Source organism: Takifugu rubripes, chromosome 18 (assembly GCF_901000725.2).
Source record: "Takifugu rubripes chromosome 18, fTakRub1.2, whole genome shotgun sequence".
Taxonomy (NCBI): Eukaryota; Metazoa; Chordata; class Actinopteri; order Tetraodontiformes; family Tetraodontidae; genus Takifugu; species Takifugu rubripes.
In genome coordinates, this window is record NC_042302.1 from 4,013,978 (window position 1) to 4,036,152 (window position 22,175).

At 50.4% G+C, this 22,175-nt stretch overlaps 1 protein-coding gene across 1 annotated transcript; it reads left to right on the forward strand.

Moving 5' to 3' along the window:
- The first annotated feature begins 1,280 nt into the window (after window positions 1-1,280).
- Window positions 1,281-22,151, forward strand: ptn (pleiotrophin). Its single transcript, XM_011613282.2, has 5 exons — window positions 1,281-1,438; window positions 15,239-15,333; window positions 15,759-15,932; window positions 17,560-17,715; window positions 21,741-22,151. Exons 2-5 carry the CDS (start codon window positions 15,240-15,242, stop codon window positions 21,791-21,793), a joined length of 477 nt encoding a protein of 158 aa, XP_011611584.1. The 5' UTR covers window positions 1,281-1,438; window position 15,239; the 3' UTR covers window positions 21,794-22,151.
- Window positions 22,152-22,175: the final 24 nt, after the last annotated feature.

Below are 22,175 nucleotides of genomic sequence, written 5' to 3' on the forward strand. Positions count from 1 at the left end.
GCGGCGTTCCGCTCCACACCAACGTCCCCGTGAGGCGTCCCTGACAAACCAGTTGGCCGGTAACTCGGCCCAGCAGGTGGCGACCAAACCCAAAAGTCTCAGCGTCGGCGCGGATATTTTACGTTTTACGCTTGACACCACGTAAATCGCGGCTACATTCGCCCAAACGGTTTTCCATGGCAAATACAGATCAAAGGTCACTCTTTGGTGTCATCAAAGAGGCCTCAACCAGGACTCAGATTTCCCTTTGTTTCGAGGGTGAACCAACGCCCGTTGGATGTGTGTTGTTCCGCTATAACGTGTTTCCCCACAGCCCGGACAATCCTCTCTTGTTGCCATGTTTTAAAATTAGAGCCAGTTGTTTTTGCGACCCGGGTTTCTGACTGCGAACGCAGTGATCTGTCCATCCAGGCTCGCCCACGCCATCGTTACGCCTCTTCTCTACGTTCCTACACTCAGACTTCAGCCTCGCCTGAGGTTTGGTAGAAATCCGGCTGAATGACCCACCTGGTACCATAATGCAGGAGAATTCTCATTCATCCCGTTGGCTGCTATTCAGTTAGCTTAACCCAGTTGGGAAGTCATTCCATAATGAAATCAATGTAATTGATTGCTAATTAGCTTTTTTTTGTTGGGATTAATTATCAGCAGTTTACACCACCCCAACAGCTCAGAGCTATTAACTGTTAGCATTAGCATTTACAGATTGAATCCAGGTGTAGGTGGACTAATATGATGCTAAAAATGACGCTGTGTTCGGATAAATACAGTTGACTTAAGTGATAAAAACACACTTTACATCCGTTATAATAAAAAGCCAAAAACAAATCCAGCGGCTCAGTCGGTGCTTGTCAATATTTCATCGATCGCTGCGTCAGGCCCCCGTTTCCATGGATCAACACCATATTTTATGTAACCGTGTGGTCTGACCGGGCTGCTGTTGCTTCAAAGGCTCCCGGCACCGCGGCTCGGTTGCTGTTGCTGAAAATCCCAGTTTAGACGGACCCCCCCCCCCCCCCTTCCTCCCGGGTCTCCCCCACCCTTAACGCCTGTCTCACACACTCTTAACGCCTGTCTCACACCCCCGCCGTCCGTCTGCCGTCAACTCTCTGGTGCCTCGCTGAGTGCCTGGCAGGCCGTCCCTGGAGTGACCTTGCAGGGTAATGGGCTCCTGATCGCGAGTCAGGAAGACCCGGCGTTCAGCACCCACCCTATTACCCTCCCCTTACCCCACCACACACACACACACACACACACACACACACACACACACACACACACACACACACACACACACACACACACACACAGCTCTGATGCACAGCCCACAGAGGGAAATAGTGCTGGAGAGGCAGGGCAGCAGGGCAGAGGTGCAGATGAGAAGAGTCGGCAGAAACTTCCCTCAACTCTGAAACAACCGCCGGACCTCCAGTCTAAAGTAAGTGGATCCGACACTGTTGCTCTCGTGGGTTGATTACGAAGGATCAGAGCGGTTTGCTCCCCGAGATCTGATCGACAGCACGCTCAAATGCGAATGGCTGTTTAGTTCAGCAGCAGCGCGCCGGTGCCGACGCAGTCGTCAGTTTTCAGCCTGTGGTTGTTGGTGGAAGATAAACGTGCAGAAACTAAAGATGGTGCAGCCTAAAACTGCAGCCGCGGATGAGGGACGGGGCTCTCTGGACCAGGGATGGGTGCTAAACTGACAAGACTTAGTTCTGTTTGTATTTCTTTATTAGCGCTAGCTGACAGTTTCCACCAGCCCAATTAAGGGCCCGCGTGTGCATGTTCGACCGATGTCGTAATTTGGGTCAGGCCTGACCGGAATGACAAACCGTGTTAAATCCGCGCTATGTGGTCTGGCAGAACCTTCTGCTTTGTTGCCATGGCTTTGGTTAGCAATGGCAGAGCGACCAGAGTCAGAGGAAACAGTGGTCCTCTCTTCCCCAACATTCCCGCCGCACACAAAAGCCCCGAGTGGCTCATTCTTGTCGGAAAATGAGGTGTCCGGTTCATTTCTTTAAAATCAACACGTGGTGTGGTCCTCGCGAAAAAGCCGGAGGGGCAGATTAAACACGACGTGGGGATGAGCCTGAGAAACCGGCAGGAAGTCGGGAGACAATGTGGACCCAGCCTGGTGACATCAAACAGGGCCGAGCTAATAACCAGCGCTCCGTTGCTACAAAGATGGAATTCCCCCTCCAGGAACGGCCCCTCGGACACCTCTGAAGACATTTTTTACACATTCTGCCCTTTTCTCTTGAAAACACTTGCCCTGCAGATCCCACCACGTGATCCTGCCTATATGTCAGGACTATTGTGGCCTCCATCCGTATCGCAGTAAATGCTTTGAAGAGGCGGCGTTCTCATGGAGGAGCCGGAGCAATAAGGCATAGAATTGCCCCGTTAAGGCCCTGAGAAGTCCGCTCCGGGGGGGAGGGAAGCGCACTGAATGGAGCCAATTTTCCAGCTATAGGGCACAAGTAAGCAAGAGAGCGAGACGGAGAGAGGGGGGGTGGTGAGGACAGGCACAAAGATCCTCACATTGACTGGCTGGTTTATTCTGGCGGGGGTACGGGCTGACCCCTCACATGTGGGATGAACAGAATGAGCCTCGACGGGGTCCAGGGGGTCTCCGAAAGAAAAGAGAGGACAGGATAAAGAGAGACATAGAAGAAAGGAAGAGGGGAGGGATGCCAGGAGAGGGGCCTGTCCAGGAACCATCCGTCAGCGCGTCCAGGCGCCGTCCATCCTGACGAGGTTTGAAATGTAGAACTGAATCTCAGCACGGGACCTTCTTGTGTGTGTGTGTTGGGGGGGGGGGGGCAAGGCTCCCCAGAAGGTCCACTTTACAAGGAACAATAAAAATATTGACCGGCTGGAGAAACAGCCGGAGGACTTTTCATTCTCTTTTCGCCGGCGTGCGTCATCAAAGCGCACCATCCCCATCAAAGCGCCCTGGAATCTTTATCTTTGATGCAGCTGTGGCGATAGAGAGGGGCTGAGGGGCTGAGGGGCTGGGGGGGGCAGCACCTGAGGCGATGGGATTAAGGGCCATGTGTGCGAGACGTTCTCATGGAGACATCAAGCGAGCAGACACCTCATTAAAGACAAACAAAGCTGTCTGCTAAACCTGCTTCCTCAATGAGGAAACATTCCTCCCGTGTGGCGTCGCCCCATCATCTGGGTGAGAGCTGTTTTGTTGAAGAAGTGCTCGTTTCTGCCCTTAAATCCTCAGATTCCCCCCCCCCCCAAATCTCTGTGTGGTCCGGCTCTCCCTGCCCTGCTGTTAGCTTGATCTGCCGTTTGATCCTGGGAGAGCTAATGATAACTCTGGCTCCGGGCTGTAATCAGCACGATCATTAGCGCCGCGTTCGGCCAACAGCCCGCCCACTCCAGCGCAGATGCACACACAAACCTTCCCCCGGGCGCTGGTGACGAAGGAAGACGGGACAAAGGTCACGGGCCAGAAAAACAAGAGGTGGACCTGCTGAGAAGCAAACACGCGGCCCAGAACTCGCCTTTCACTGTGGCTGATCCCTCTGGCGACGCGTTCATGTGTCCAGAGACGTGAAAATGTTCTTATGATCGGAATTAATGAAGTGTGGAGTTCCCCCGACTAAAGGGGCAAGTTCGAGTCTTCCGCATCGACTTTCTCCCAATTTTAGAAAGCAAATGTGTCGCCCGTTAAATGAAGTGTTCATGAATTTAAGAAAAGGACAGATGCGATGTGAGGAACCTTTGTGATGTGAGGAACCTTTGTGATGTGAGGAACCTTCCGAAGGCTGACTTTTACCTGTCCGTGCTTCAGAGGTTGTGTGGAATATCCAGGAAAGGGAAGGCTGATCTAGGCTAGCTGCCGTTCCGTGGCCGTCACATTAGAGACACGAGGCCCAGCGCGTGCTCCTCCACCTCCTCGCTTGTGTGTGTCGGGGGAGCCAGTCGGGTTTGAATCCCTCTAATAAAGGAACTCGTCTCCGTGCCGTCGTCAGAGGAAATTAGAACACCGACCTGAAGACCCGGACTAGCGGCGCCAGATCAAGTGAGTGCTGTCTGTAGAAATATTCTAATTAGCTCCGCTGGTCCCAACCTCCATTTTTAAAAGGAAGTTGTTATTGACTAGGATAAAGGGCCCCCAAATATGCCTTGCTAAATGGCTCCCAGGTAAACCCAAGAGTGCCATTAAATAACGGATGCACTAGCGAAGCTCCGGCTAAATGCTGTAATCTGTCGTCTAGGTCGATGCAATCCCGCCGCCGCCCTCTGGCCTCATCTCAACAGCCCGAGAATCCGACCCGGCCACCGCAGTTATTAGCGATATTACACTCATTTGTACGGAGGACGGAGGTGCAAGGAGGAGGCGTGGCCGCGGGCAGGGGGGGCGGGGGGGCCACGGGGGCCACGGGGGATCTGTTGTGATGGGGCCACCGGTGCCGAATGAAAGTTAAATTGATCGTGAGACGCGCTGTGGAACGCTCTCTCCCACTTAGTGTCTACATTCCAATCCCAGTGTTAATTGTATTGCTAATGGTGATGTTTCTCCGAGGGGGGTGCTGATGGGAAGAGCCTCCGTAGCATGTCACGAAATTCAGCCGTATTTTAAGCCCATTGATCCAATGATCCAATTTCTTTGGAATTGCTTTGTGGGAATGAGTGTTGAGATTATGTCCTTGGGATGAAAGATGTCTGCCGTTTCGCGTTATTAGACCAAAGAGTGGAGACCGAGCTCCTTAATAGGCCCAGATCATCAATATTTCACACTAGAAATGATTTCAAACACTTACTAAGCCGTCTGGTGCCCAAAAAGGGGGCGTCAGATCTGTGATGGAATCTGGTCGGGAATTCCCCTTTTGTGTTTTTAAGACACCGTTTTGTGCGGGAAGGATCATTTGAAACATATCAGATTGATGTGATGCGGATTAGCCGGGCCCACGCGGTGGTAGCAAGTGCCAGCGAGGGTTTTACGCCGCGTCTGCCCACCGATGAGCGATCAGAAACCAGTCATGGCGGAGGTGTGCTGAGCCCCAGAATAGACGCCAGCCTCTATTACAGCATCGTAAAGGGCTGAAAACACGTGCGCCGGTACTGTAGCTGCACGTTGTTGGATTCCTGCGTCTCTTAGCTCTGAAGGAGGAGGGGGGGAGGGGGGAGGAGGGGGGAGTCGAGCTGAAAGGAATCGGGAGAAGGGCAGAGCGGAGGGAGAGAATCATTAGTCATATACATTAGTATTCCATTCACAGCTCGTGCTGTGAGACAGCCGGTCTGTCCAAACAAACAACCAGCAGAGGGGGGATGCCTCATTATTACCTTCCCACCCCACCCCCTCCCTCCATTTTATTCCTTACCCCAGTTCACATTCCATCCGGCCACGGCCGAGGCTGGGGTTTAGCATCGTACCTCCTGTTCAGTACAGGACGAGAACGGGGCAGCGTGACGTGGCGTCCCGGGAGTCCAGAGTCACAGGATCAGCCCTCCGGCACTGAAGGGCCGCTGCCCTCGTGTTGCCCATCTGGATAGTTTAGCCTTGACAGATCCCAGTGCATCTACGGATAAACCGAGCGAACATACAACGTATATGCGTGAAAACAGACGGGGAGATGGGAGCTCCATCACCCAGCTGAGCTGGAGTCTGCTGCTACTTTACTTAGCACCTACTTGCTTGTTCTGCTAACCGGCGACCGTGTAAAACTCATCTCAGCAAGGCTCCTTCTGTTGGAATACACAGCATTGGGCTCTACACCGCCCCCTAAGGTTGCTGGTGGTAGTACAACCCCTGGAAGATTTGCAGAAATCATACACCTAGCGTAGCTTTGGATCTACACATGCCATCATTCCACTCAAACAAGCACGCCACTCTTCTGCACCTCTAAAGTGCATTAAGTTGCTAAAATGAGAAAGCGCCCCCCCCTTCCCCCCCTGACTTGCGGTTTGATACCTACCCACTTCTTCAATTTGTGTGAAATAAGGACACCATTCTTCTACTTTGTGTTCAATCAGAAAGACAGCAGCTCTTGAGGGCCTATTGATTTTAAATCCAATTTCTCAGATGATATTTATTTTCCTGACGGCCCCCCTATAAAAGACTAAAGAATGAGATCAGATGACTTTTTGCCAGGTTTTTTCTTTTCCCCATTTTGCCCAAAATGTGTTACGCATTGATTAGTCAGTTGTTTAGAACTAAGAAGTTGAGACGGCCTGCCTGCACGCTGCAGCGACCGTGACTGCGGAGGCCACAACCCGCCTCCACCAGGACTCCTAGATTCCTATTTCGGAGCTCATCTCGCACGGCGGAGAGGCCGGTATCCGTGCAGCCGCTCCGGCTTTTCATTCTGGAGGAGAATGATTGGGTGGACGGCAAAATAGGCCCCCTTATTTCTTCTGTAAATTGTGTCACAGCACATTTATGGTTTTGAGTAAATAAAGCTGGAGCGGGCCGTGTTTTCTGCAGATGAATGTGGACAACCACGGCGGCGGACGCGGAAAATCCAGCGCGTCGCAATACTGATGGATGGAAATGGCTTCGGGAAAGGCGGGGGTGATGGCGGAACGGGGGGGAACGGTGGACAGCAACAAATGCGCCACATTACAAAACATTAAATCCGCCAGTTTACTCTGGAAATGGGAGACATTGTGAAAGGAGTGGAAATGGGCTCGGCTACAGGCAGAGGAGGCAGACGTTCCCAGGATGGAGATTAGGGGAATGTTGGTCCGATCCGCGTCCGCGGCCTGACAAAAGGAACCCGCCTCGTTTCCTTCGCTTACTTTTCTGAGCTTTTTAAAAAAATACCATCGTGAACTTCACACACTCGCAGAAGAGCGAGCTGCAGCCATTTTTGTTGCGGGCTAAATTAGCCGGTGGGAAGGCTGCGTATTGAATTCCCATCAGCCTTCCCGGCTGACGTCACAGGACCTCAGGCGCTGGATCTCCGCGCCGATGCTCCTGCCCTCCTCGGCGCCCGATACGCACAGAACAACACACACGTGCTGCTTGTTTATCTCTTGGGATACGGTTGCCAATTATACGCCAATAATTACCCTTTTTGACTTTTCCCTGTTTTCCAATGAAGGACGTTCCGAGTTTATTTATCTACGTGTTTATTAAAGTTGATGCTCGGGCATGATTTGGAAGGACTCTTTGGGAAAACAGGTGTTCAATTAACTTTCAGCCAGATGGTATCAGATATGATCGCAAGTTGACGTCTTAATTTTTTAAAAAACTCTTCACGCTAGTTTGCGAGCCTCAGATCCACGGCGGGTCAGACCTCGACGCCCTACAGGTTATTGATTGGACTTCATCACCTTCGATTCTGGATGTTTCGTCTCCTCTTGCCCCCGAAGAGAATGCAATAAAAATGAAGGATTCGCTTGGGCCAAAAGCCGAGCCCCTGACGGATCCGGGTTGTCCAATCTCCTTCTGTCCACAGTTTCCAGGAAATAACTTTCCTCCCGCTTCCTCGACAGCTGGAAATAAGACTGTCAGCGGCTCCTGGAAGATCATGTGTCACCGGCTCCTTGTGATTCATTGGTGTAGGTAGAGAACATGGCAGAGGCGCCGAGTGACACTGTCACTGCAGAAAACACATTAACAATCGTCCTCCTGGTGGAGGAGAACATGAGCGCTTCGCCTCTTGGCCAAAACGGTTAACCTAGCATTAGCCAAGATGTACCTCTCATAACATTTTCATCTCGTTTCAATTTTTCCGCTCCTCCGTGGGCGCTAGGTGTTGCTCCGGGACACGTATCCCATCATCTCTGCTTGTCTTGCCGCCACTAGATGGCAAATTGAGTAGCAGCTCGCCGCAAACCGGCTCCAGCTTGAAGTATCTGGTGTTTAATGTTGCCAAATGCTCAACTGTGTTTAGAGGATAGCTTCTATTTTAGTGTGCCTGCTGCTAATTGTCCGAGCAGACTCTTGTTCAGTGGATTTCTCTCATCATTTGGATGAAATGAATGTGCTAGCTGGAAGCGGTCCTGCTGAAGTTAACGGCTGGAGGCTAAAATTAGCACAAAAAATACGGTGGATACTTTTCTTTAGGCTGAAGTAACAGAGTTTGGGAAGCAGCAGTAACAGCATATTTGTCAAGATAAAGAAGTTTTGACGTGTTGCACGTAGTTGCTTTGATCCATTGATGCTTAACAAGTCTTTATTCTCTCCCTTTTCATGTCTGAGAGAAGCCTTTCCTGTCCGAGCAACGTCTAACTTGTTTGAACAGTACCGGCAGGGAGAAGTCCAGGTAATCCAAAAGCTGCCAAAAAACCGTTTGGAGATGATGGGACAGCTGCTGCAGCAGGGATAACATAGATTTCTCATTTGAGCGCTGCTACACACACTTTAAATCGACCCATCAGCGGGAACCTGAACCCATAACATGGCTGACATCTCCTATCTGCCAAAAAAACTCCTGAAATTATTCTCTCTCTCCCCAGGGCCCCTGCGCCCCCGCCCCCCCTTCCCTTTCCGGAGATGATATTGTGTTTCCCCCAGCAGAGGCCACTGTGTAGCCGATGAGATCACGCTCTCAATATGACAGCCACAGTGCAAAGAAACGCTCTCGGCTCAGGTCAGACCAACAAAGAGTTGGAGGCGCGCACACGTTTTTAGAGACGGTGGGAGAATCAATGGGACGCGGACGAAGAGCGATTTTCGCCAGCGAGGTATGTCGGTGTCGGTGCCTTTTGTTTGAGGTAGGAAAATAAAGTGAGCAGGAGAGTAAAAAAAGGCTGCGGTCAATACCGCCAGAAGGGCGCTGATGGTGGGCGCCATTAAATAGAGTTGCATCAACAGAGTGCGGTTGAGGGGTCAGCGCTATTACCGAGGGATCGTTTACCGTCCGGCAAATAAAAAGAATCCAGTGTCGCCATCAAAATAAAATCTCCTGTTTGGCAATGAGATGAACAATAGACTCGCTGAAAAGGTGCGATTACGCTTCTCCGAGTGAGTCATCCTTTTTTCACCGACGTGTGAAGAAGCGAATCCAGAGCGGGAAGTTCTAATCATCATCCAGCACCAAAAAACGTATTTCCAACACCCGCCTACGAGATGACCGAGGAGGAGAGAACACGGACGAATGGCCGATTTCGCCCCTCGAAGCCTTCGCTGGCGTCTCCGAGTGCTTCAGGCCGACAAAAATGCAGCGTAAATCCTCCTTCAAAGCGCCGCTATTGAACCGCGCACCTTAAAGTCCCGTCTCTGCAGGGTAGCCCAGCGTGCAAGCAGATATTAATTATCCAAGCGTATCCACCCGAAGACGCGAGGGGGTTCGGGACTCGCGGTGCCTCCCTAAGCTAGCATAGGTCAACAATTTTCCATTATCTCTCAAAGGACTGAATCTGAATCTGAGGAAGAACTCTTAATGCGCCCCTTCGTTAGCTTAAATAGGCCGTTCCATCGGGCTACTTGTCCGAACAATCACGCGTGGAGAATAATCGTTGTATTGACTTTATGTCCGATTCTACCAGGTGGCGATAACCCTTCCAGCTAATTAGTATTGATCTATTACGACCCCCAAACCAGCCAATTATAAAAAAAAAAGTTAGCTAGCGGCAAACTGGTGGCATGTCAAGTAGTGAAGGTGAGCAGTTAGAGAAGTTTAGAGTTTGTGAGTAATATCCAGAGAGGATTTAGTTGCGATTCATCCGTGCAATCGGCAGAAATGCGTAAAAATGCTGTATTCTTTAGCAGAGGGCTCATTTACATGGAGCAGCAACTGCTGTCATTTCCCCCCACGCTAGCATTTTTATGCGGAGCGTTCCTTTGCAGCGCAGCCACCTGCAAATAATCCCAGTTGCTTTAGAGAAAAAAGACACAGGGAAAGCTAAAAGGTGCTCGGAACAAAACTTGTAAACAGACAAAGGAGTTGAATCGTGTTCCAATCGGAATCTCTGGTAGTTGTGGGACTAAAGGTAATTGTAGACTTTATGCTACAAGCAGTGTGCGACGCTCGGTGCGGGGGACGTGGGTGGCTAACCTCTGTGGGGTAACGTCGGCGTGCGTGTAGGAGGTACGTTCCCTTATGCGAAGCTGGAATCTCATTTGGATCTGGGGGACGGTGTGGCGGAAATACGATGGCGTCCTGTTGAGACTCAAAAAGGGACGGCGTAAAGCGCCCCGCAATTTGGTGTCTGGCACAATGCAGCGCCGCAGGCCGCATGACACCCATTCATGTCAGACGGTTGGAGTGTTGTGAGTGAGCAGCTGATTCACTGAAATTACTATCTTTAAATACGATGAAACTATATCCGATAAAAGCCTTCCTGCGTAGGCACACGGAAGGGCGGGAAAGTGCGCTCTCCCTTCTTTATTACTAAGATATGGAGACGCAGCATGTAGGGATATCCACATTAGCTCGTGCGTTTGTTCCGTTGGGGAGATGGCGGTTGGAAGAGCCGGGACACTTGCACTCTCTACCGTGGCCTTTCCATATTTCCATACAGGTATGAGGTATAGGCCCATGGAAAGGGAGGCAGTTGAACTGTCCCTGTTTCAGGCTTAAAAGGGTGGGCTTGCTCACATCTTCAGCCTTTCCATGTGCACTTATGAAAAGTCACTTTCAAGATGGAGAAATAACTACAAAAATGGCAAAAGGACTGGAGATTTTTATTGACCCTGAGAGACCCCTGAGAGATCTGTAGCTCATTGAGACAGCCACATAATCTCAGTAGGGCAGGTAGTTCACAGGCGTTTGTTTATACCAGACACAGTTCACTGTGATAGACTTTCCTGTCGTAACCTAAATTGACTTTCCATGATGTCTGTGAAATGGCGTAATAAAAACAGGCCTTGGTGTGACACCTTGGAAACATAATCAGGGCCTTAGAGTATTCACAGGGTAGGGCAGATTTTGACGGAGGATTTGTTTGATTTTTGGGCTTTTATATATGCTGTCACTGCTGTTCCCCAGCATGAAAATCTCTTCTGCTAACAAGCAAAATTAATATCGAAGATGCTCCAGTCACCAGATAGTCCCTCATCAGAGGAGAGGAGGAACAACGTGTTGTGAAGAGGCTTTTGTCAGTCCGGAGGCTTTAATGAAGAAGCGACTGGAAAGATAAATACTGCCTCTTCAATTAGGCAAACGCCTCCAAATTGGCACCTTTGGAACGCTGGAGAGGAGAAGGAGGGCCGTGGGGAATTGTGCTCTGGTTCTGGTCTGTTCAGGGTGAGGGGACCCCTTCTGCTCTAAACAACAGTCAGCAAATCACTGAACGCCAAAAATACGCACACTAAATGATCGACGCTAGCGGAGTCGTGTTGTTTAGGGGGTGTTATTAACCCCCTGAACTGACCTGGGGACTGGAGGGCTCCTGGGATCTTTGGGATCTAGAATGAAATTACCACAAAGGCAAAAAAAAGTTTATCCCTGAGCCACCTAGCGCATATTTTGTCCTCCGCTGACCAGCCCTTCGACCTTTTACCTGATGAGACTTTTGCTAGCGTAGCTGCGGGGCCACGGGACGTGGACATGCAGCAGTATTAGCATCGTAGCCACAGTAAACGCTGCAGGCTCTGTTTTGACGGTCGAGGGCACGGGCCCAAGGTCGCGGAGAGCTTAATTTCGCTTGTGTCACGGATTAAAAATGAATTCTGCTGAGCGGTTTTATTGAGGAAAGCTAAATCTGTGTATTTTCTTGTTTGTCCTCCCAGGTTTCTTTTATTTGCCTTTTCTTTGTGGCGCAGTATCTGCTACTTTCATCTGGACGCTCCTCTGAATTATTCATGCTTTATATTCGTATTTTCTTCCGTCGTTACCCCCCCTAAAAAAAAGGACAGTGGAAAAAAAGAAGAAAAAAGTAAGGACAAGTCAGTTTATTTAAAAAAAGAGATAAACTTTTCAGAAACATCTTTTCCAACCGTCCTGTCATCATTCACCCGCCTGAACGTTCTCTATTATTTGTTTGAAATGTTTACCCCTTGAGCCGCCGCTAAAAGCCTGTTATTTATTTGTGTTTTACCAACCTGTCTCCACTGAAAAAAAGCCCTTATTAAAAGTTTAATCCACTGGTGTTGCCCCCGCTGGCTTTTTCAGCAAAAACACCACACGGATGGATGGATGGACTGTGTGTGTGTGTGTGTGTGTGTGTGTGTGGGGGGGGGGGGGTGTTAGGGTTAGCCATGGGAGCCTGTCCATGCGAGGACAGTGGCGGTCCTCATAATTCTGGGATATTGGTGGGTGATATGGTGTCATGAGCATTACAGAGGCTCTTGGGCATGACTTGGATTTACTCCAGCTCTCACGCTCTTATTGGTCGGGGGTGGGGGTGGGAGATGCCGGCGGTGGTGGGAGGGGGCTTGTGTCTTTATGATTGGAAAAGAAGACCTCCATTGTCTTTGGCCTCTGAGACTGGGCCTCCAACATCTCACGCAGGCAGAGCGCCACACATGCTGGTTTTCTTCTGGTGCCTGACTCCCCGGGGTGGGGGCCCTCCAGAGCCGTTCTGAGGAATAGCGAGGACCCCCCCCTCCCCCCACTGCTTGACCTTTTACAAAACACAAGTTTGAAAATGTTTGGCATTTCCCTCTAATCATCCGCATCTAAGCGCACAAGAGGCGGTGGCGTTCTTCAATTAAGGCATCCGTTGGCCCCGGGAGGAATGATTCACTCTTCCTCATCTTCGGTGGTGGTCGTTACCGCGCCAACCATCTGATATCATTATGACGATATTCTTACATAACCGGCTGTGTTTCAAAGTCCCACCTTTGTCCTTGAGTCAATACACTTGTTTAGTTCATGCGAGCTAGGCTATCTGCAGGCATCCAGGAATCTCCTCAATAAACCTTCTCAATATGTTCCATCTTTTCCACTCACAGGAGTTTATATCTATTACTTTATTTGTTCCTTTATTGCTTGACTTTCCCGAGGGTGTGCTGTAAATAAAAGACAGATGAGAAGGTTTTTTTTTTAATGATCAAGGTGGTTGATAGGCTGGATGAACGTCCTTCTCTATGCTCCCTGCTAATTGACAACATGTTGCTAGCTGGTGGCTGACTAACCTGATCGGGTAATGAAAATACTGATCCCTCTGCTGCTCAGTGTCACAAATGAAATCACACGCTACATTTACACGACACCCATAAAATCATTATTGCCCCAATCCGGCCCGACTGGACAACCGTGGTGCATGTAAACATGGTGGTACCCGACCGGTAGCGGTGCTCTCCTTATCCGACTGTGCCTTATAGGCAGCAAATTACGTAAAAGATGGCCAAAGCTGTACAATTATCTCCCGAAATGCCACGCAGTTCCAGTTGTTATTAAGTGTTGTAGCACGCCAGCTTGTACGGGGTCCGTCTAAACGCGCTGAAAAGACACATATCGCCACCTAGTGTTGAGGAGGACTGTCAGTGGTCTGACTTTGTAGCGTGTAAACCGGGAGGAGCAAAGAAGAACTGCAAATCTGAGCGTCACCCGTTAAGCTGTGCATGGAAACGTACGGACTGAACCCTCCCAGATGGTGCCCACCTCGCCCTCCATCTCATCCCCTCCACGCCGCGTCCGCCTCTGTGCATGTTTACCTGCCGTTTCATTAGTCACTGAATATTTAATGAAGTCACGATCTCTTCATGATTGGCTGAGCATGTGCAGATGCAAATGTTAGCACTTAAAGGTGACTGACTTCATGGTTGCCCCCAGGGAGGTAGGGCAACCATGTGACCCGTCGGATCTCGTTATCGGGCAGGAGCCTCTCGGTGCTGCATCGTGGACGTTCTGTTCACGCACCCGTCGCTGTCGGGTGGAACAAAAGATGCATCAGCCAGCTGGAAAATGATTCAAATAAGAGGCAGGTTCGCTAGATTTCCAGCAGGAGTTGCGTCATTTGTGATGGGGGGGCGGCGTTGACCCGTCTTGTGTTCATTCACTGGGAGACAGAAGGAGTCACTGAAGGTCCATCGATTTGCGGCCAGTATCAGCTTCCCTCCTCCCTTCGTTCCGTGAGGGATTGGTGGCTGCCTCTGGATCAATGTGGCAAATTAAGGATTTGATGGCCGAGGAGCCACTCCGGGAAGCTGGGGCTCCGGAAGCTCGGACCCCCCGCGCCCGCAGAAGAGTTGGTGAACATGAGATCGGCGTCTGCGGGGAACGTTTCTCCAGTTTCTCACTCGGATGGAACGTTCCTAGTTTTAATTCCATCCACCGATGCTACATATAATATTTGCTGCACACATTAAAGGATTTTTCAAGTTTATTAGCCTATTTTTAATACTTCCCGACAATCCTCGACCCCTTGTTACAAAGGCAGCACCTTTCCGACTGAAAAGCTTTGAGTGAACCCTGTAACAGTTCATTCACTTTAATTCCCTATTTATTCCTTCCGAGGCTCTCGCTGCCGTCCAAACGGAGCCGCGCTGAACCCTGAGGTCAAGAGCAGGCGGAGGCGTCATTAAATTCAGTCCACAGCGCTTGAGGTGGCTCAGAGGCAGGTCGGGTAATTAAAAATGACAAATGAAAATGATTCCTCTCAACGCTGGACCCGACTGAGCGCAGAGACGACGCCAAACAGCAGCCGGGTCGTTCGCCTGGACGGGAGGGAAATGATCAAAAAATGCTCCGTGGCATAAATCAGGCATTGATTCATTTTAAATGGAAGTTGATCCCGATGACCAAGAGGAGGAAGATTTTTATTTTCCCACATCCTGGGCCAGACGGTGCCCATTTAAAAGTCTTTAAAAATCACTTTGCAGTGTTTATGTTTGATAAAAAGCTCAAAACCTCTTTAATTATTGAAACAAACAGGCTATTTCTCAGCTAGGTTAGCAAACAGTGACAGTAGAGCGGCTACTGCCAAATCATCAATGTTTATTTCATTTCCTTTCACAGGCTATTAATAACTGAATAAACTAAACAGCTGCATCAGCAGAATTCCGGGGCCATCGGACCTTCGGACTGGAACAAGAGTTTTGTCACGCTGAATCAAAGTTGGCGGGTTTTATCTGCCCGGAACAAGTTTGCGCACAGACTGACAGCGAGCGCAGTTGTGACTGACAGCGTAGCGGTCGACGGTCATAATGTTGATATTGGAGTCCGGCTCAGTGGAACCGACAGGAGATGAGAGATGGAGCCTCTCCAGGCCATTCCGCCGTCTCCTGGGAGTCCGGAGAACTTTTTTCCCAGCCTCCTTTCATTTGTCTCGTTCCACCAAAATAGCAGAATGTGACAGATTTCGGGGCTGCTCGCTACGATTGGACGCGGCGGCAGAATAGGGGGACGTGTTGGGGTCTTTAACGACCTGTCTGTCTTTTCAGAATGAATGGACAGAAGCTGTGGACACGGATGGCCGTGGTGGCGCTGCTGGTGCTGACGGTGATGGCGGCTGAGGGAGGCAAAGGACCGAAGCCAGGTGGGATCGCTCAAACCTTTTAAGAACGAATATTTCTGCATTTCATGACTGAGAGTGGAGCTGAGAACCACCCCTGCATAAAAACCTAATTGCTTTCCTCTTAAAATCATAAAAGCACATGAAAATGAACTGAAAACAACCCGAGGGGGGTCGGAGGTTTTTAGTCTGCTTTGAGAATTTAGCAGAACAAACAGCAAAACAACTCTGATAACTCCCATTTGGGCAAAGAAAACAAGATGCGGCCTAATTTCAGTTTAAGAAAGGGGTTAATTTGAATTGGAAATCAGCACCCTGATGCAAACCCATTACATCTGCCTTGAAAAGGCCCACGGAGGAGGGGGGTAAATATAGTTTAATAAACACGGCAGCAGCTTCGGCTGTGCAACCACAGCTGCAGGCGTGAGATCTGAGCTTGGCTCCACCAGGAAAGAAGCCCCGAGTCTCCGCCTGCGGGGACTGGCAGTGGAGCGTCTGTGTGGCCAACGAAGGCGACTGTGGCCTCGGCACCCGGGAAGGGACGCGCACGGGAACCGACTGCAAGCAGACCATCAAGACCCAACGCTGCAAGATTCCCTGCAACTGGAAGAAGAAGTTTGGAGGTAAGACCCCGGAATGGTTCCCTCCTGCTTTGTCCTTCAAACAAACAATGGCCCCTACGTTCACAATGCTAACGAGCGCGCAGCGGCTAATTAGAGGCGCCATCGTCATGGAAAACGGAGGGATAATCACCCCGCTCTGTCATTCGCATTCGGAGGGGACTTTTGTTCCTCCGGTCAGGCCTGTCAAGCAGGAGCTTCTGCTGCTGCTAACAGCGTCTAGAGATTAGAGCCGCTGAAGTTTGGGGTGGGCGTCAAGAAGTGACGTGCCCCTGGCTTTTACACTGAGGGAGAGAGCAGAGGATGCTAATTAGCATCTCTGCTGTTGTGGAAGCTGTTCACCAGGTGTGAAAAGGCCCCGTGATTGACACTTGGCGCCGCTCCGCTTTTAAAATCGTCTGATTTTCTTCTGAGTTTGGGTTGCAAAGACGGAATTTTAATGTCAGATGTTCTGCGGGCGCCTGAGCGACTCGGCCACGTTTGAGAGGAAACTCCAAAAGTCTGCAGTGAAAGGAAGAGAAAAAGTAGGTTAGCGGTGGCGCTAACCCACAGGAGAGCGGCACAACAGAGCCGAGACGCCGAGAGAATGAATGTTGCTCCAGAATGGGAGGCGCACGATAGTGTAAATCACAGTTTGGCATCGTGGCCCAAAAGACGCGATGCCCCAGGACATTTGAAATGTCATGCTAGTAGACCGCTGCTTCTGGACAACCGCAGCCAGTCTGGAGCCAAGAACCGTAGCATCCGCCGCTCCCGCCGCTAAAAGGATATTCTAAAAACCTCAAGCTACTTGAGTTGTGCTAAAATCTGTCTGAAGCACCCCTGAGCTGTCAGAGGGAAACCACCTGGGGGACATCATGGACGGCTCGAGGGAACCAAAGAGACTGAAGACTGACAAGGGTCATCGTTTGGAACTGCTGACAGGCAGGACCGTTCTGGGTGGATCCAAAGATCTATGGTTTGGGCTACGGTAGATCCCATATTCCACGTTTGCACGATATCAAGTTTGTGTCGGAAGTCCTTGCCAGATTCCCGCTGTTCCCTCTCCCCCCATCTCCTACCCCCTCTAGAGCACCTCAGGTTCTCTGAGGTCCACCGCCGTCGTATATAAGAGGAAGCTCCCGAAACATCAAAATAACAGGGGTCACCAAATCCTGGGATACGCTTGAATCTCTATTCTAAATCAGCGGTTCAAGCAGCAGCCCGTTCTCCATCTCCGCGTCCTCTCCGGGAGGAGCCGCAGTCCGCTGGACTCCTCGCGTGAGAACTAATCAAAGCGGTTCTTGTTACCTCAGCAGCGCCTTCATGTCGTCGCTCAGCAGAAACTGTTGTGTCGGGCTTTTCAGGAGTCGCCGCTCTCGGGCTGCGATAGCGGGGATTATAATAGCCAAGTAAATTAAAAACGCTCATCAAGCAGCGATTCAGGAAGTGTGTGACACGCAGCGCGTCGGGCCCGGGGGGGCTTGTTTCAGTGACTGATTGCAGTCGGCTGCTTTGTGAGAACAAATATAGAAGCTGCATTGTGTTATTTTACCAGGTTGTCAGCTTGATTGCTTCTGCAGCAGCCGGGCCTCCTTAGAGCTCCTCCGCCAAACAAAAGCATGTAATTAAGTTTCTCCGTGCGGTATAGGGGAGTGCAAGTACGACTTCCAGGCCTGGGGGGAGTGCGATCTGGCTACGGGCAAGAAGAACAGGACTGGCGTGCTGAGGCGAGCGCTGATGGACGCCACCTGCGCCGCCACCGTCACAGCCACCAAACCCTGCGGGAAGATCCCCAAAATGCAAGGTAAACCGTGGAAACTGGGCGGTCGGCAGTACCATCACTGGGCAGCAGGGGGTGCACAAACCAGCCGCCTAGCCTAGACGTGATAAAAGTGCTGACGCAGCAACTTTGGGAAGAGATTTGAGTTTGAAAGTCGTGGTTTTGCTATGAATGATCAGATTAAGTAAGTAATTCAACACCCAGCGTATTTACATAATTAGCTGTTAGCTTACCTTGAATATGGGTCTATGGAGTTTACCTCGACAGAAGCTCAAGGAGTCGAAAGGTGAAATAAAAATAAAAAAGGATAAAATCGATGTCTTAAGTTTATAAAGCCAGTTTGATAAATGGTGATTGAAACCCTGAATTCCAACAGGAGGCCGCGTAGTGATAGAATTTAATTATGTTTACAGAGGCAAACAAAGAATTTAAAAATCAATGTCCTTAATTTTAGGCCTTTGACAACAGAAGAAACAAATGATTCATGGAAGCTGCAGCATTTTTCTGTTGCAGCTAATGTTAGCCAGGGCCATTTATAGCCCCCAAAGAGAGGGGCTAAAACACTTACAGAATTTATTTAAAAAGTGTATCGGAACACCGCAGAAGAAATTAGCCATAAAATGCCTATGCTGCGATCTTTTTCGTCAGTGTAAACAGTTCCAGGGGATTCTAATGTCGTTGATGAGTTTCATTAATTAGCGTAGAGGGTGTTTACAGGCCGGGCGGGTGTGTTTCTCCACAAATGTTCTTTTTGAGGAAAGTACATAGAGGTTAAAGTCGTGACGTAGCGTGAGTGCTGCCACGAAGAAATCCATCTGCTCGCCGCGTCCACGGGGGGAGAAGGTTAAATCACTATTCAGCTGTAATCACACGCTTTTAGCTTTCAGCACTGATGACAAACTAGAAAGCCACGACGCTAATTAGCGCTCTCTTCAAACATCCAGCGTCAACAGGCTTTTTACGAAAATCTTGGCAGGTGAGTGAATGCGATGTGATGAAATGACCGCCCGCTATGTGGGGCGTCGCGGCCTATTTGGCGAGGTCGGCGGAGATACGACAGCGTTTAAATCATTCCGAGAGAGTCGCTGCCCTTTGTTGATTATGTAAACACGAATGCAACTGACCCACTTTGGACGCCCCGTTGTCCAAACAGGACAGTGATGAGCGCGGAGCCGCCGCCGCCAGCCGCAAACCGCCGCCTTATCGCGCCCGGCAGATGACGCCCAGTTTGCTTAGCCTCGCCGTCGACAGCAGTCGGGCGGAGCCTCGCGTGAGATAAGACGACGTGAACCCCTCCAAGACGGCGACGGGACATCTGCGGCCGCGGCGCTGCCAACTGTGAAGCGTCTGTGCGCTCCTCTGTTTGCTTGTCAAGTACAGGACGTGTGAAAACATCCGCCCGGTGGCTCCTCGTTAAATTTATAGCGGCAGGTTAAAGAGCCGCGCTCCGCTAACCATCTGCTTCAGAGGCTTTTAAACATTTAGGTTCAGATCCGATCTGGCAGGACTACGTGAGTCCCGCTCTGCTCTGCTGTCATGTGGGGTCCCGCAGGGCCCAATTTTAGGCCCCCCCAGCTTTTCTTGCTCCCCCGGGCTCCTCAGGATCTCCTTCCATCTTTATGCTGACGAGAGTCCGATTCACCAGCCACTGAAGAAGAGAGACGCTCTCCCTCTCTTTTAAACCACTTCGGTTATGTCTTGAAGACATTAAAGCCTGGATGTCCCTGAACTTTTTGAAATTTAATGAAAAGAAAACAGAGGTGGTGCTGTTGGGTCCCGGTGGCCCCCGCCTCCTCTGTTGACTCGGCAGCAGCTGAGTCCAGCTCCTTTCACCTGAGGCTGGCAAAGGTGAAGCGCTTTGAAACAGGAATGCAGGTTGTCCTCACATCTCTGGACGGATTCTCTGCTGTCCCTCCTCACACGTCTCCAGGCGCTGCGAAATGCTGCTGCGCGCCTCTAAACCGCCGTGCGTCAGGTTCTCCTTCTTCCCTTTTATGGTTTTCACGTTCTCAATTATTCACAATTTATGCGCAGCGCTTTGTTCCAGCTAAACCGCGTTATAAATAAAGGTGATGATAATGAAGATTTAAACACACCAAGCTAACAGAAGTAATGCTTATAGCATTTCTGGGATAAACAGGCTTTTCCAGCCTTGCAATATGAGGAAATCCAAGTACGGGTTGGCTAAGGAAAGAGGCGGCGTGAGCGCATTCCACGGGTTTCACACCTGGATGATTCTGATTTCCAATGTTTTGTTACATGAAGCGAGGCCTGTTTGGCTGACATTCCTGTGTGCAGCGCCGCGTGTCTGCATGACACGCCGCCCGGACGCTGAGTGACGGGCTCAGAGGTAGCGGCGCTTCAGGGAGCGGACGACGCCGGCCTGGATGAAGGGAGGAGGAATGATAGACGACACGATTGAGTGACGCGAGCCGCGATTTCCCGCGTCTGCCAGCTAGGAGATAAGTCCCAGGAAGCGAGCGGCGAGGTTGTTCTGCACAATGAGCTGCACGTGTGAAAGGAGCTAGCGCCGAGGCTTTTGTGCGTGTCGGGAGGCGGCCAGGGATCAGAGGCCGGTGTGTCTGGCTGGCTGAGATGGCGATTTCAGAGGCGACCCGGCCGCTTCGGCGGGGAAATCTGCAATTCTGAACGACCGCCGTAGGTCAGGGAGATTCTGTAGGGTCTTCTGATGGAGGCGGAAGCTGTCGTTTGGGGGTGGGGGGGTGGGTTGGTGCAGGAGCCACGGGGAACCTGCAGAACAAAGAGTGACAGGAATCGCTCCGAATTCCTCCAGGTTCACCTCGCGCCTCTGTTTGTGTTTGTGTTGCTGCCGTTCCTTCAGGATGGAGATGATGTTCTGGTTTTAAATCGGACTTCTGTTCACGCGCCACTCTGCTGCCCCCGCCCAGGAGCAGGCAGCTGAACCAACTCTGGTTCCATGTCAGCTCACAAGATGGCAGCCGCTAGCATCTTTAGCTCCTGACAACAGAGTCCCGTCTCAGCTGCTCAATGAAAAGCTCGTGACGACATCAGGCGCTAGTTACACGCTAATGTGAGGATCTAGGTGGGTGGAGACCGAGCACACTCGAATTTAATGTAGCAGCGGAGCTCCCCCGGTATAAACCTATAGCTTATTGTCATGGTTACGCTCCCGAGAGTATGTTGTGTTCTACTTTCCTGGTTTATCTGGGTCCAGGTCGCGGGGGCAGCAGTTTCAGAAGGGTTGCCCAGAGCGTCCTGTCCATGGCGACTTCCTCCAGCCTGGACTTCTAGGGCCGGGTGGGAATGTAGACCCCACAGGGGTCCCCTGCCTCAGGGGCTGTTCCCACATGCCAGACAACCAGAGGGCATCTTCCGGACCGATCCCTGGCCTGCATTTAGTGGACATACGGAAATGCTAGCTTTAATGTTTATTAATATAGAAGAAGAGTCATGTGGGAGGGGCCAAATGTGGCATTTACACACCGAGACGAGTGCAGGAGAAGCGTGTTTGAATGTCAGGGTTGAACTTCTATGACCCTCCTGCGCTCCAGTTAGCCACGGCCCTGAAGTATTTATGTTGTTCTGTCTTCGGATTTGGTTTGTTCCATTTCTGCCACTGAAATAAAAGTTACCCATTCGGCTAAATTGCGCATTTGCGTCCTCGCAGACAGCGTCCGCCACCATCGATCTGTCTGCGCCGCAACAGCTTTAATGATCGAAAAACAAAATATATTTGCTCAAACAGATAAAGACGATTTAAAATGTCATTAAACCTTCCTTGACTCCCTCTCCAATGAAGACCAGACATGTTAAAGACCAGAAACAAGCTTAAATTATGCACATAGATCTATTTAACGTCAGCTCGGTGGGCTCTAACAGCCACATCTGCTAGCTGTTAGCTTAGATCACATCTGCTGTGCTTCTCTGACAAAATCATCGACAAACTCCCCACTTCCTGTGTGACTTAAGGACAGCTAGCCAGGAGCAACAGCTAGCCAGGAGCAACAGCTAGCCAAACGGCTGCCCAGCATCGTGCCATTAAGCAATTTTTCTTTGATTCTCCACAGAGGCAAAGAAGAGAAAGGACACCAAGAAGCGAGGTCGCATCCAAATGGACTGATGAGGTTCATCCCCACTAGGAGAGGACGAGGGGGAGGAGTGTTGCCTGTGTCGACATCTTTAATTATCCTGTAGGCTAACTGTAGATCCTTCGCAAAACCGGAGGAAATCCAACCCTTAGCGATGTTTTTTTCTTGCTAGCGCCTGAGAAGAGTAGATGTAATAGTAGGGCTGAGTAATGAAAATGTAAGCTGTGTTTAGCATTCTCGCCTAATTCTGATCCTTTAAAAACTATTTTCCCAAAAGCAAATTTATTAGCCGTGACCTGAATCATGTTTTTACCGAGGTAGCTGTCGCTATTTGATACCGTCGCTTTTATTCCCGATCCGAATAAACTCCATACTCAGCTAGCGTGCATACTTTGACCATCTTTAGTGGGTTTT